General features: G+C 67.0%; 1 protein-coding gene across 1 annotated transcript; it reads left to right on the top strand.

Moving 5' to 3' along the window:
- Nucleotides 1–1,043: 1,043 nt before the first annotated feature.
- Nucleotides 1,044–11,337, top strand: AIRE (autoimmune regulator). The gene is made up of 14 exons (XM_051839923.3): nt 1,044–1,354; nt 1,554–1,728; nt 1,837–1,992; nt 2,338–2,412; nt 3,021–3,113; nt 5,537–5,682; nt 5,790–5,870; nt 6,470–6,585; nt 7,335–7,434; nt 7,791–7,970; nt 8,305–8,426; nt 8,544–8,646; nt 9,228–9,296; nt 9,964–11,337. Exons 1-14 carry the CDS (start codon nt 1,205–1,207, stop codon nt 10,042–10,044), a joined length of 1,647 nt encoding a protein of 548 aa, XP_051695883.1. The 5' UTR covers nt 1,044–1,204; the 3' UTR covers nt 10,045–11,337.
- The last annotated feature ends 3,858 nt before the right edge of the window (nt 11,338–15,195 follow it).

Genomic DNA, 15,195 nt, shown 5'->3' with positions numbered 1-15,195 from the left:
CCTCGGTGGGGACAGCAGGCTGGCTGGGGACTTCGTGCCCTTCCTGACCTGGATGCCAGCGCAGTGACCGCCCCGCTCCAGCAGGAAGCCGACGTTGTCCTCACAATGGGGAAAGAGGCACAGGGTGGCGCGGGTGGCAGAGTCTGACAACTGTCATCAGGGCACCCAGGGCCTTCCTGACTGGTGCCTTGTGTCCCCGAGGCCACCCCTGCTGGGGCCACACAGCATGGAGCCTCCCCCTGCTGTGTGGGGGAGGCCCTGGCTCTCGGCTTGGGTGAGGGACAAGGGGCAGCCCCCACCTCCCCCTCGGCCCTGCCCTCTCGCCTCTCGGCAGGCTGATGAGCCCTGTGTGACCTGGGCATGCCAAGTCTGCAGATGGTCTGTCCGTCTGTCCATCTGTCCTCTGTGATCCAAATCTTGGCTCTGCCCCTCCTGGCTGTGTGACGAAGTGGGGTGGTTCAGTCACGGAGCCTGAGTCCGCTCCTCAGAGCTGGGGGGCAGTCTCCACACAGCCTGGGCGGCTCCGGCCCACCTGCCGGGAGGGGCTGTTGCGGGAAGCCCCTTGGCAGGCTGGAAAGTCCGAAACTCCCCCAGTCTCTGCTAATCTCCAACAGGAGGCTGTGGACGCCAGCCCACGCCATCGGAGTCCAGCCAAGGACATGGGTGCACCTGTGAGGAGGCTGTGACCTTGACCTCTCCTTGTCAGGTGCCCCACCCAGCCCCGCGGAGGTTTCTTGTGTCCACTCAGAGGCCCGCTTATCTGGGCAGCCCCTGTGCGGCTCGGGGCTCCTCTCCTGATTCCTTTGGCCAGAAAGGCAGGACCCCAGATAGGGAAGCCGGGGTGGGGGTCTCCGAGCCCTCCCCTCAGCGGGTTCCCTGCTCCCAGGTCTCAGCCACAGCCCTGGGTCCAGGAGCTCCATTTGCGGAGGAAAGGGGCGGGGGCGGGGCCGCTCCTCCAGGTTCCCACCCTGCCTGGCTTCCCGGGTCGGGTCGCGCCGGGTATAACAGCCAGCGCGCAGGTGCAGGCGCAGTGTCCGCGCGGGTGCTCGCCTGGCGCGGGGAGCGCGGGGCGCTCAGCCCGGACACCACTGAGTGGGACCCTGGGGACGCACCCGAGGCTGGGAGAGGGCTCCGGGAGTGTGAGAGCGCCCCAGGAAGCACCACGCCCGGCGCTGCCCGCCCCAGCTCGGGGTCCTGCGACTCGATGGCCGGCGAGGCCCGGGCGGGAGGGGACGCGGCGCTGCGCCGCCTCCTGAGACTGCACCGCACGGAGATCGCCGTGGCCGTGGACAGCGCCTTCCCGCTGCTGCACGCGCTGGCCGACCACGACGTGGTCCCCGAGGACAAGTTCCAGGTGGGACCCCGCATCCCCCACCCACAAGCCAAGGAGGCTCCCCTGGCCCCAGAGCCCCTTCCTCAAGACCTCCCGGCGGACTCCAGGGGCCGGGCCTCACCCTCAGCGCCCTTCCCACCCCACACCCACGAGCGGGCCCTCCCGCCTGGTGGGGTGCGACAGCAGGATGCTGGTGGCATCGGGGACCCCCTTGCTGCAGGAGACGTTGCGCCTGAAGGAGAAGGAGGGCTGCCCCCAGGCCTTCCACGCCCTGCTGTCCTGGCTCCTGACCCAGGACGCCGCGGCCATCCTGGACTTCTGGAAGGTTCTCTTTAAGGACTACAACCTGGAGAGATACGCCCGGCTGCAGGCCGTCCTGGACAGCTTCCCCCGAGGTGGGCCTGGGCCGTCCTCCGCTGCCCCTGGGGGTGGGGCCGTGCTGGGGGCTGCCCCCTGGGGAAAGGCTCTGAGGCTGGAACCCTGCTCCTGCCCGTGGACCACAGACCTGGACCTCAGCCAGCCGCGGAAGGGGAGGAAGCCCCCGGCTGTGCCCAAAGTCTCAGTCCTGCCGCCCAGACTGCCCGCCAAGAGGAGGGCGCTGGAGGAGCCTGGAGCCGCGGTGCCGGCAGCCCTGACCCCCAGGGCTATCTCCAGCCCAGGTAGCCGGCAGGGGGAGCCCGTCCGGGTCACGGATCTCCCCTCACCACCACCACCCAGCCTGACAACCCCGCCATGCCCTGTCCCCTGCTGGCCGCCCCCTGGGCTCAGGGCCGTGCCGTGGGCACTGAGAGTCACACCGAGGGGCCTGAGAGAGCCCCCTCCCCTCCCAACCACATCCTGATTACAGTGTTCCCGGAGGTTCATCTTCTTACCCGGAAGGGAACCCAAGCCTGGTAGAGGCCAGGGACCCAGGGGAGTCAGGGAGACCCAGCCCCCGGCCCCACCCTGCGGCTGTGCCCCCAGCCCTGCCAGCCCACCCAGGCTGCCACAATTCCCCCTTGCAGGTTCCCAGCCCAAGGCCAGGCCCCCCAAGAAGCCAGAGAGCCACGCGGAGCCACAGCGCCCCCCGCTGGGGAACGGTGGGTGCAGACTCTGCTCCTGGGGCGGTGCAGTCTGTGGCTGGGCAGGGCCCTTCGGGGTCTTGTCCTGGGACCCAGGCCATGCAGGCCTGGCGCCTCATCCCGACCACCTCAGCTGTGTGTCCAGACCCAGGAAAGAGGGGACGCTTTGGGTCCAGCATGGCCCGGCCAGCCACCCCCACGTGCCCTGCACTTCCCCTATGTACCCAATCTGGGCCCCGCCTCCCCAGCCCCCACCCCAGGGCCTGGACGCAGCCAGGAACATCCCTGTCCCTGCTGTCCCTGGACCTCCCCTCCCCAGTGCCCAGGAGCCCGGAGCTCACCCTGAGGGCTGGGCCTGGGACCCTGGTGTCCCTTCCAGCACAAGGCAGGGCATGTCAGGGGCCCTCCCTGGTCACTCCCACCCAGTGCCTTCTGCTCTGCTGACACGGCTGCCCGCACACGCATGCACACACCACCACACACATGCACACAGCACCGCACACACATGTGTGCACACCCTCCGCCCTGCGTGTCTACATTCACCTGGGGGCTGCCCGCGGAGTGGGTCCGCAGGGGAACCGTGTTCCCGGCTGACTGACCACCCTGTGTGGGCGGCCCCTCCCCAGGAATTCAGACCATGTCGGCCTCTGTGCAGAGAGCTGTGGCTGTGTCCGCCGGCGACGTCGAGGGGGTCCTCATCCAGCAGGTGTTTGAGTCAGGTAGAGGGGAGGGGGGGGAGGGAGGAGAAGGGGGAGGGGAGGGGAGAGGAGGGGGAGGCTTCCAGGGCTCCAGGGTGGGTGCTGGCCTGCCCTTTGGTCCCTGGGAGCCCCAGAGAAGACGGGGCTGCCCCCAGCACCCCACCTGCCCCGAGCCTGCCAGCTTGGGAGGAGAGGAGCAGCGCCTGGGGGCTCCCCTGAAGCGGGGGGGGCAGGGGTGTCCGTCTGTGGGCCTGGAGCCCAGGGGTCCAGGTCACCTCCTGTGTGAGCTGGGCCCTGGCAAGTCCTGCTGCTGCTGAGCCCCTCTGACGACCGGGGCCTCACACCGGGCTCCCCCCAAAGCCCCAGGAGGCTGACTATGGCAAAGGCGGCATACAGCCACCAGCGCTGGTTGCAGGGTGCCACTGTGGCCATCCTGTCCCTCTGTCCACAGTCGCTATCATAGCGTCCCCTCTGTGCCATAGTCTCACGGCACTAGGACTGGGCCCACGGGAGATCCAAGGGCTGTGGGGACAGCTGGTCGCACGCCAGTGACGGCAGGAGCCCCAGAATCAAGGAGGTGGCCAAGCCAGGCTTCCTCTAAAGGCTCTGGGGGGACCCCCTGACCCTGGCTCTGGGAGGACCCCTTGTCTCCAGCTCTGGGAGGACCCCCTGACCCTGGCTCTGGGAGGACCCCCGTCTCCAGCTCTGGGAGGACCCCCTGACCCTGGCTCTGGGAGGACCCCTGACCCCTGGCTCTGGGAGGACCCCCTGTCTCCAGCTCTGGGAGGACCCCTGACCCCTGGCTCTGGGAGGACCCCTTATCTCCAGCTCTGGGAGGACCCCTGACCCTGGCTCTGGGAGGACCCCTGACCCCTGGCTCTGGGAGGACCCCCTGTCTCCAGCTCTGGGAGGACCCCCTGCCCCCAGCTCCGGTGGCTGTGAGTGACCCCTGCTCCTTGGTTGTGGTGGCCTCAGCCAGTCTGCCTCTGTGTCCCCGTGTCCCCTCCCCCATGTCCCTGTGTCCCCTCCCCCATGTCCCTGTGGCCCCTCCCCCATGTCCCTGTGGCCCCTCCTCCGTGTCCCTGTACCCCCTCTTCCCTGTCCCTGTACCCCCTCTTCCGTGTCCCTGTTCCCTCCCCCGTGTCCCTGTACCCCCTCCTCCATGTCCCTGTACCCCCTCCCCCGTGTCCCTGTGGCCCCTCCTCCGTGTCCCTGTCCCCTCCTCCATGTCCCTGTCCCTCCTCCATGTCCCTGTCCCTCCTCCATGTCCCTGTCCCTCCTCCGTGTCCCTGTCCCCTCCTCCATGTCCCTGTCCCTCCTCCATGTCCCTGTCCCCTCCTCCGTGTCCCTGTGGCCCCTCCTCCGTGTCCCTGTCCCCTCCTCCGTGTCCCTGTCCCTCCTCCATGTCCCTGTCCCTCCTCCGTGTCCCTGTGGCCCCTCCTCCGTGTCCCTGTCCCCTCCTCCGTGTCCCTGTCCCCTCCTCCATGTCCCTGTCCCTCCTCCATGTCCCTGTCCCCTCCTCCATGTCCCTGTCCCTCCTCCGTGTCCCTGTGGCCCCTCCTCCGTGTCCCTGTCCCCTCCTCCGTGTCCCTGTCCCTCCTCCATGTCCCTGTCCCTCCTCTGTGTCCCTGTCCCTCCTCCTCCGTGTCCCTGTCCCCTCCTCTGTGTCCCTGTCCCCTCCTCTGTGTCCCTGTCCCCTCCTCTGTGTCCCTGTGTCCCCTCCTCCATGTCCCTGTGGCCCCTCCTCCATGTCCCTTTCCCTCCTCCATGTCCCTGTCCCTCCTCCATGTCCCTTTCCCTCCTCCATGTCCCTGTACCCCCTCCTCTGTGTCCCTGTCCCCTCCTCCGTGTCCCTGTCCCCTCCTCCATGTCCCTGTACCCCCTCCTCTGTGTCCCTGTCCCCTCCTCCGTGTCCCTGTCCCCTCCTCTGTGTCCCTGTACCCTCTCCTCTGTGTCCCTGTCCCTCCTCCTCCATGTCCCTGTCCCCTCCTCTGTGTCCCTGTCCCCTCCTCTGTGTCCCTGTGTCCCCTCCTCTGTGTCCCTGTCCCTCCTCTGTGTCCCTGTGGCCCCTCCTCTGTGTCCCTGTGGCCCCTCCTCTGTGTCCCTGTCCCCTCCTCCATGTCCCTGTACCCCCTCCTCTGTGTCCCTGTCCCCTCCTCCGTGTCCCTGTCCCCTCCTCTCACGCATCATTGGGTGTAGGGTCCAACACGACCATGTCCTTGCTGGTTGCAGCTACCAAGACCTCACTTGCAAACAGGGTCCTGTGCCGAGGTTCTGGGCGCGCGGGGCTCCTGGGGATGCCAGGCAGCTCAGTGCGGCCCCCAGCGGAGTCCCCTCCTGCACCCAGCACCTGGCCCCATTCGTGGCTGGGCTGTGGTGGCTGCTGGAACAGCCGTGGGGAAGGGCGAGCTCTCTGCCCGGGACTAGTGGGCGTCTCCTCCCAGGGGGCTCCAAGAAGTGCATCCAGGTTGGGGGCGAGTTTTACACTCCCACCAAGTTTGAAGACCCCGGCAGTGGGAAGAACAGGACCCGCGGGGGCAGTGGCCCAAAGCCCCCCGTCCGAGCCAAGGGAGCTGCAGCCACTGCCCCCGTGAGTGTGCCTAGGGGAGGGACTCCCATGGTCCCACGGCCGCCCCCCCACAGCGGCCACTTGCTGCCCAGGCCCTGCCCAGCCCGTGACCCTCTTCCCTCTCCCAGGGTGGAGGCGAGCCGAGGGCAGGCCAGCAGGGCAGGGCCCCCGCCCCTCCGGACCTCCCCAGCGAGCCCCAGCCCCACCAGGTAACAAGGAGACCCCGGGACAAGCCCTGTCCTCCCCGGGTCCCCGCAGGTGGCCTTGTCCCTGGTCCTGGGCCCCTGCAGTGGATGGGAGGTCTTTTCTGAAGACACAAGTGCTGAGATGTGAGACGTCAAAGGAAGGCGGGCGTCCCAGGCTCCTGAGTCCTGGGGTCTGAGCGGGGGTGGGGTGGGGGGGGGCGGGGTCCTGGTGTGAGTGGGGAGCGTCCACCGGGAGCGCGAAGCTTGTCCTGTGCCCCCAGCGGCGGAACCGTGTGGCCGCGTCTGCCGGGTGGGTCGGTTACAGACCCACACACCCTGGCGCCACACCCTCTGCCGGCCCCAGCCCTGGGCCTGGACAGGGCCCGCCCTGAGCACAGGGGTCTGGGGAAGAGCTAGCAAGGGTGTGGCCGCTGCTGTGCGGGGCCACCTGGTGGACCTCTGCGGGGTGGGCAGGCGAGGGGACAGCTGGGGCCTGGATGGGGCAGGCGGGCGGGACTTCAGGCCAGCGAGCGGCAGGGGGGTGGCGAGGGGACGCGGGGGCTCCTTGGGCAGTGCTGCTCCGTGCCCCCCGGGTCTGCATGGGTGACTGTCCCCGGCGTCAGAAGAATGAGGACGAGTGTGCCGTGTGCCGGGACGGCGGGGAGCTCATCTGCTGTGACGGCTGCCCCCGGGCCTTCCACCTGGCCTGCCTGTGCCCCCCGCTGCGGGACGTGCCCAGGTGAGTCTGTGGCCGCCCCTCCCCCAGCACCACCAGGCTGCCGGCTTCCTGGTGCAGGAGGCAACACCCACTCGGAAGGTCTTTGATTTGGGTTCTTGGGGTTCTCCCTCCATGCCCCACACTGGGCCCTGAGAGCAGCAAGGCAGAACGGCCATGCCGCCTGTCTCCCCCAGCTGCCGGAACCCCTGTGGGCAGCTGCTCCTTCTAGAAGCCCCGTCCCAGCCCCATCTGCAAGCACGGGGCCCCGGAGCTGCACCCCTACAGGCTGGTGGTGTTGCCCACCAGTGCGAGGGACCCATCAAGAGAGGCCCCTGCCGGGGTCCAGAGACCCCTGTCCCAGCCCTGGGCTCTGTTTGCCGCTCGCTCGCCGCCGGATCTCTGCCGGATCTCTGAGTTCAGTTCCCCGTCGCTGAGCCAGTGGACCGGGGTCTTCACTCAGCTCCTGGCAGCGATGGCGGCTTCTTCCTCCCTACTCCCACCTGCCCGTGACCCGCTCCTTCTTTGCTGGGCACCCCTCCCCGAGGGAGCATGGGTGGTCCCAGGATGTAAATGAGACCGCGGAGCCAGGCCTGGCCCTGGGGGGCACAGGCCTTGCTGGTGAGTGGGCATCAGAGAAGCACTCCAAGAGGACGCTGATGGCGCTGGCAGGGGCCACCCCGCCGGGGGGGGGTCAGTGTCACACCTGCGGGTGGAGTCCTTGGCCCCTCTGCTTTGTCCTGCATGCGTCTGACCGGTGACCACACGTGCAGCGGTACCTGGAGGTGCTCCAGCTGCCTTCAGGGCAGAGTCCAGCGGGGCCCGCCCCAGGCTGAGGAGCTGCGGCCCCAGGAGCTGCCTGCAGAGACCCCGGTATGCACTGGCCCACTGCGGGGGGGGGGATCAGCCCCTCCTGCCCCCCTGCCCGGCTACTCCCAAGCCCATCCCCAGCCTGGTGGGCTGAGCTGCACTGGGCCCTTCCTCTGTCTCAGGGCTCTGGCTGGGGGCGTGGGCTGGTCCCACACCGGGGTGTGACACGAGCTGACAGCCCGAGGCCACTGGGCGTCCTATTTTCAGATGGGAAAGGGCCCTAGGCCCTGAGGACCACGAGCTGGCACTGGCGCCCGCTCCTTCTGGCCCAGTATGGCTCCCTCCCTGTCCACCCTGCCTCCTGGTGGTGCTGGGCAGGGCCCCTGCAGCCCCTCCAAGAGCTGACCCTTGGGTTCCAGGTCCCCCCGGGGCTGCCGGCTGGAGAGGAAGGAAGAGGCCTGCCCAGGGAGCCCGCGGCCGGCATGGACACTGCCCTCACCTGCACACACCTGCTGGCCCCTCCATCGGCACCCCCCCTACCCATGCTGGCCCCGGTGGCCCTGAGCCCCCTACTGAGCGCCGGCCCCGAGGGGCAGCAGGTGAGGGGCTTAGGACCAAGGGCAGTTGGAGGAACTGAGATGTGCAGAGTGAGGGGAGGGGCTGGGCTGGCCGCTGCAGCTGGGGACCGGGTGGGAGGGGAGGCTCCCGGGCGGCTTTTCCTGCTTGCTCCCGAAACCCCGCCCGGAGCTCCAGGCAGGACAACGAGGCCGGCATTGGCTCTGCACGGCTGGGAGCCCCAGTCCCCTCCTCTGGGGGGCGCAGGGCGCGCGCACCCTGGTCTGTCTCTGGCTGGACCCAGGCAGACCGTGAGGGGAGCTAGGGTTTGGTCTCCCGCCCCCACCCCCGCGTCGCCGCGCTGTCGCCCTCCCGCAGGGCCCGACGCCTGGAGCGCGGTGCGGGGTGTGTGGGGACGGCGTGGGTGCGCTGCGGTGCGCGCACTGCGCCGCCGCTTTCCACTGGCGATGCCACTTTCCGGGGAGCGCGCCGCGGCCCGGGTGAGTGCCTGCCTGCGGGAGGGGGGGATGGAGTGGGGGAGCGGGCGGGGCCGGGGGTCAGCCCCCCCCCCCGCGGCGTCCCCGCCCAGCCCACGGCTGCGCGCCCCTCCGCCGCAGAACCCGCGCACACTGCAAGTCCTGCACCCGAGACTCCGCGCCGGTTCCGGGGCTGGCGGGGCCCAGCCCGAGTCCCGCCTGTCCAACTCCCGGGCCCGCCAAGGTCAGTGCTGCCCCGGAGCGGGGTGGGACCCGCGTGGGCTGCAGGGAGCTCGGGGCAGCTAGGGCCCCTGCAGAGGCAGAGGGCTGGGCCCCAGGCTCTTTGTCCTGGCCCCGCTCTCCTTGGTCGGATGAGGTGTCATGTGTGTCCTGGGTTCCTGTGCGGGAGCCTCCGGGGTGGTGACATGGCAGCACCCAGTGTGCAGGCTCCACCCCGCCATTGGGCCCACGCTATGGACACCCCCTGCCCCCATCTCCTGCCCCCAGTGGGCCAAATGCCACTACCTCCAGGCAGCTTTCCTGGGGCCCTCACCCCCAGCCACTTCCCCGTGGCCTCCTGGGGTCTCTGTGCTCAGCTGCTGGGACCCTTGCTCCTTAGGGTGCTGTTTAATGTTGGTGATGAGTTGCAGACCCCAGGCCCCTTCTCAGCATCCCCAATACTGAGTGGGTCTCCCTCACACCCTGGCAGCAGCCACTGGGGACAGCACCGTGGCACCCCCGCTGCCCCAGGCCCTGTGGGCTTCTGTGCTGATGTCCCCAGCGGCCTGGTGTTTAAAGTGACCTCTCCCCTTCCCCGGGCACCAGGTCCCAGATGAGTCTGTGGGCCCTGAGGCCGCCCTGCACAGGGATGACCTGGAGTCCCTGCTGAGTGAGGTATGGCACCGCCTGGCCCAGCTGCACCTGCTGCCTGGCCCCCATAGCTACCACCGAGCATCTGGGCCCACCAGACTCTGGGCGCACCTGCTGCCATGGAGGCAGCAAACCCCCACCCTCCCTGCTCCCGGGGATGTGCTGGGTGGCCACGCCCATGCAGGAGCCCCTCCCCTTTTCTGCAGGCCCACAAGGCCCGGGATCCAACGAGATGCCTGGTGCTTTCCCCCTGGGGGTGGGGGGTGGTCCCCGCACCTGGTCCTAGGAGGGTCTCTGGCACTGCCCTCAGCTCAGGTCTGGAAGGGGAACAGGTGGGCTCCCTGGGAAGGCAACGAGGTTTTCCCAGCTGCGTTGTTGTCAGGAGGACACCCTGACACCCTGACTGCCCTGTGCTGGGGACCCTGGGGGCTGAGAGGCGGGAGGTGGGCAGTCACTGGGTGAGTGGGAGAGCTGAGGGGTGGGCTTGCGAGCCCCCCAAGGCGGCAGCCTCCTGCGGCCAGAGTCACTTAATCCCCCATGAGTGCCCTGATCCTGCTGGGGACAGAGCTGGCCCCAGCAGCAGAACCGCGGGGTGGGGCTGAACTGCCTTGGACAGGGCCCTCCCCTGATGGGCACGGCCCCGCCTGGGGTGAGGGGCCACCCTGGCTCTGCCCACCGCCCTGTCCCACAGCACTCCTTCGACGGCATCCTGCACTGGGCCATCCAGAGCTTGTCCCGCCCGCTGGCTGAGGCTCCGCCCTTCCCCTCCTGACCGGGACGGCCATGCCCGCCGCGGTGGACTCGGCCAGCCTGCACGCACGCCAGGATGAGGACCAGGAAGTCTCCAGTGCTGTGAAATAAAATCCCCTGCCCCCCACCATGGGCTTTTGCGTCGCTGTGCTTTGGGGTCCGCCCGATGCACCTGTGCCCCCCCACGCCCTAGGCTGAGGACAGCGAGCTGGGTGCCACCCCAGGGCCTGGCACCACCGTCCCTCCGCTGGAGCCTGCCAGGTCAGGTCTGCTTCTTGTCCCCAGCTCTCAGGCCCACGTCGCTCGCGCGCTCGCTCTGTCCGTTCATTCATTCGGGAGCTTGCACTGCGCCTCTTCCGCTTGCTGAGCCTGTTACCAGGCTCACTGCACGGGGGAGCAAGGTGATGACCCCAAGTTTGGGGGGTGGGTGGGGTCAGGGCTGAGGCCACTGGGAGGAGGAAGGAGCCGTGGGGAGGGCCTGAGCAGAGGGCGCGGTGAGTGCTGTCTCAGGACAGACTGTGGTCCCAGCACAGAGGCATGGCTGCTGTGTGGGGGAGGTGAGGACGGGGGCAGGGGTGGCTCTGTCTCCCAGCCCCCGTGCTGCAGGCTTCGCAGGGGGTCTCAGGACTTTGCAGGAGTCCCCCGGGATGGTCCTGCTGGCACCGGGGGTGGGGGCGGGGTGAGTGAGCTCTTCCCCCAGGCCTGGAGGGTGAGTTTGCAGGGGCAGGTGCCCGGCGTGAGCCTTCGCTGAGCCGGGGAGACCCCCTTACACACCCAGCCCAGGCTCTGTCCCAGCAGCAGGGAAGCCCTCGTAGAGGACGGGGGTCTCAGCTCCGCAGGGCTCTGGCCTGGCCCTCACCAGCCCCTTCTGCTTGTCTGTCCCCTTGCTGCCTGTGGTCTCCCCTCCAGGCCCCCACTCCCACAGGACAGCCCGGACCTGTCCTGCTCAACATGAGAGCCCAGGGCCTCCAGGGCAGGCACCGGGGCTGTCGGCAAAGATTTGCTGAGTAGGGAATGACACTTTGACAAGAAGCTAAGGGGCCCAGGCCTGCAATGCTGGCATCCCAAATGGGCTCTGGTTTGAGTCCCGGCTGCTCTACTTCTGATCCAGCTCCCTGCTAATGCACCTGGGAAAGCAGAGGAAGATGACCAAGTGCTTGGGCCCCTGCTACCAACAGGGGAGACCCAGAGGAAGCTCCTGGCTTTGGCCTGGCCCAGCCATGGCCATTGTGGTCATTTGAGGGGAGTGAACCAGCAGATGGAAGACCTCTCTCTCTCCTCTCTCTGTAACTCTGCCTTTCAAACAAACAAACAAATAAACACTTCTTTTAAAAGAAAAGCTAAATGCTTGGTATTAAGAGAATGTTTTGAGAAATCATGTTATAGTTACAAATAATTTGTTATATAGACAATAAAAATAAGACAAGAATGAGCATGGTGGGCAAACAAATAAGCCCTAAATTTTTTAAAAGGTATCCAGGGGCTGGTGCTGTAGCATAGTAAAGCTGTTGCCTGCGGTGCCGGTATCCCACATGGGCGCCGGCTCAAGTCCCGGCTGCTCCACTTCCAGTCCAGCTCTCTGCTTGGGCCCCTGCACCCATGTGGGAGACCTGGAAGGAGCTCCTGGTTCTGGCTTCGGATCGGCTCAGTTCTAGCCATTGTGACCACCTGGGGAGTGGACAAGTGGATGGAGGACCCACACCTGTAACTCTGCCTTTCAAATAAATAAATAAATAAATAAATCTTAACAAAACAAAAAACCCAAAGGTATCCAGGGGCCGGCGCCGTGGCTCAGCAGGTTAAGCCACTGCCTGCAACACCGGCATCCCATATGAGCACGGGTTCGAGTCCCGGCTGCTCCACTTCTGATCCAGCTCCCTGCTAACGGCCTGGGAAAGCAGTGGAAGATGGCCCAAGTGCTTGGGCCCCTGCTACCAACAGGGGAGACCCAGAGGAAGCTCCTGGCTCCTGGCTTCAGCCTGGCCCAGCCCTGGCTGTGGTGGCCATTTGAGTAGTGAACCAGTGGATGGAAGACCTCTCTCCACTCTGTCCACCCCCCCCCCCCCCCGCTCTGTGTTTCATGTAAATCTTCAAAAGAATAAAACGCACACACACACCGACATGCACACACGGGGGCGGCTCTTCAGAGTGTGCACATTATGAAACGGATTTAAAAATGTTTTTGCTCAAAGTAAACTCTCGTGGCCGTGTCAGCACAGGAAGCAGTGTGGGGCATCGGGAGGGTAAGCGACCATTTGAAGGGAGCCCGCGTCACCGCAACGTGGGTTCACGGACGTGAGGCAAGCGCAGACCTCGATTTGTGGGGAAGCTTGGGCGGGAGGGGACTCACGGAGGCCTGATGCGGACGACGGGGTCCCCCGAGGGGTCAGCGTCCCGCCGACGGACGCCGCGCTCAAGAGACCACGAGCCGGGCCGAGGACGCAGCGCACCGGGCAGACGCCCCCGTCCAGCCCGGAGGCTGGGTGCACCTGTCCGTCCCCTGGTTGACAAGGAAAGACGACTAGCGGCAGAAGCGACAGCCGCCACTCAGACTGGCAAAGGTGCCGCCGGCACCGCGCAGCACCAGCAGGCGGGCAGAGCCAGGGCCGCGAGTAGGTGTTGGGGGACGCCCACGGCGTTTCCGTGGGGACTTCCTGGGGGCGCAGAGACGGAGGACGACCTGCTCCCAGGACGGGGCTCCGAGGCAGTGGGCCAAAGGTTCAGCGGGACCCCGCCCTCTGGAGGGCATCTGTGCCGCTGGGGGGACCCCACCCCACGAGGGAACCCCGCCCCCGGAGTGACTCCCAGAGAGCCCCTCCCCGACGCCGCCCCAGGTCTGGAGTTCTCTGGGGGGTCCTGGGGGGCGTCGCTAGGCACCCACTCGCCGGGCGGGTCGGCTCCTGGGCCCCTTGTCTCCTGGGCTTCACTCAGTGTTTCTCCGCACTGAGCAGTGGAACAAGAACTGCGCAGGCGCGGCCGCCCTCCGGAGCCCAGCGGCGGGCGGGGGGGGGGGGGGGGGTCGGGGCAAGGGTCTCACCAAGACGACGTTTGTGCCCAGAAAAACAGTGCACGTCTTTTATTTTGCCCTTTTCGTTCCATTTTCCTGAACCTGCTGAAGTCCCCACAGATACAAGTGAGAAAACGCGCATATATAATATACGTAAATGCATACTATATGTAAAATTCTCTGAACAAAATGAACAGGCCCATGAGCAGAAACCAAAACCTCCGGCCCCGCCCCGCCAGCCTCGCCCTGCCCTCCCCTGGGTCCTCCGTCTGTTCCGTGGCCCCTGTGCCTCGAGGTGACCCCCGCCAGGCCACAAGCCAGGAGTAGTGGACACGACTTATGGGAGCCTGCAAGAGGTCGGTGTTGATTCGCAGGCACCTGGGTCCCAGAGGGGTCAGGTCAGGGCCGGGGCGGCAGACAAGGGCCCTGGAGACTGCCCACAGCTGCCCTGCCTGCTCCAGTCTCCCGGAAGGAGCCCAGACAGAAATTCTGGCCGCCTGGGGCCACCAGTGGATAGCCGTGGGCCTTAGCACAGGGGCCTTGGAGGGGCCCTCACCCTGCGGGCACCGGAGGCAGGGGAGGGGCTACAAGGGGTGGACGTGGCTGCAGTGGAGGTCAGGACTAGCTGGGCCCCCTGAGGAATTCATGAGGCCCAGGGCTACCAGGAGCACAGTGCTGGGCGTGGGCGGCCACTCACAGCGCTCAGGTCACAGGGTCCTGATTGCCCCAGCAAGATGTGGGAAGATGTCCTGAGCCGGACCCTGGAGAAGGGCGCCAGTCCTGGGGTCCCCAGCAAGGTCACCACGAGGGCCCTGTCCATGCAGATGGTCTGCTGCTGCCCACGGCCTGAGGACTGAAAGAGCCCCTAACAGGGTGAAGCTGCCGCCAGCAGTGCTGGCATCACATATGGGCACCGGTTTGAGTCCTGGCTGCTCCTCTTCCAATCCAGGTCTGCTATGGCCTGGGAAAGCAGTAGAAGATGGCCCAAGTCCTTGGGCCCCTGCACCTGCTGCGAGACCCGGAAGAACCTTTCTGGCTCCTGGCTTCAGCTTGGCCCCTCAGGGGGGTGAACCAGAGATGGAAGATCTCTTTCTGTCCCTGTTAGGGAGCAGGTGGCAGTGAGATCCACGGCTGACTGGCGCTCTCCAGAGGAGCCGTGCGCCTGGTGGTGGGACCACGTCCCACAGGGAGGCACGGACACACAGGCGGGGCGAGGGCCGCCTCGCTCCGGTCCCTCCTGCCCTCCAGCTCTGACCTGAGGCCACAAGGTTGCCATGGCCCCAGTCTCAGCCTGATTTGTCCCAGCCAGGACGGCCGGGACTCCTCCCCCCACCCTGCTCTGATGGTGTCCAAGCCGCTGGAAGTGGGAAGTACACAGCCCACTCCTGCCCCGCCCACACACCGCCGGATGCCCGGATGCCTGTGGCTTCAAGCTGGGGCTCCTTCCACTCCCGGAGTCAGGCAGGACGCGGGGACCTGCTTCCCCTGCAGCCAGGTTCCTGGCCCACAGGCGCCCAGCACCGGGACCCGGGGTCCAGCCTTCCGTCCACTGTGACCAGTCGCCTGAGCCCGGGGCCGGGGACAGGCGGCTTCCACACCAAGAGTTACCGGAAGCCGGTTCACTGCTTCCCCAGGTGCAGCCAGGGCGGCCGCTCCACAGCCTCGTGTTGGCCATTAGGCTACACTTCCCCCCGATCGCTACTGTGGGGGCGTGCACAGGGCACAGGCCTCACCGCCACCCACCTTCTGTGCTTGGGCAAGGGCAGCACTGTCACACACACACACACACACACACACAGTGTCCGCCCGTCCCCATGACCACCAACCCCCCTCCCCGACCGGCACTCACCCCCCCAGCTCAGCTCCTCCGGGGACTCGCAGAAAGCCCGCGGTGGTCCTCCAGCCGCGGCCACGGGGTCGCCTGCCTGCCTGCCTGCTGCGGTTGCGAGCGCTGAGCTGGGCACACAGGGGCCGGGTCTGCTGAGGGCCTGCTCTGGGTCCTGCGTTGATGTCAGAACAGGGCACACAGGAAAACAGCACAGCACAGGAGAGGAGCTCGCAAGCCGAGCGCTTGATGGAGATTTGCTTACTTGAAAGAGAGCGGGGGTGGGGGGGGGTGGGGGGAGATCCATCTTCCATCCACTGGCTTACTCCCTAAGTGGCCTG

This window comes from Oryctolagus cuniculus, chromosome 4 (assembly GCF_051225735.1).
Source record: "Oryctolagus cuniculus isolate XC-2025 breed Fujian yellow rabbit chromosome 4, ASM5122573v1, whole genome shotgun sequence".
Taxonomy (NCBI): domain Eukaryota; kingdom Metazoa; phylum Chordata; class Mammalia; order Lagomorpha; family Leporidae; genus Oryctolagus; species Oryctolagus cuniculus.
Note: the sequence above shows the minus strand (reverse complement) of the source record. Positions and strands in the feature narration are given on the sequence as shown.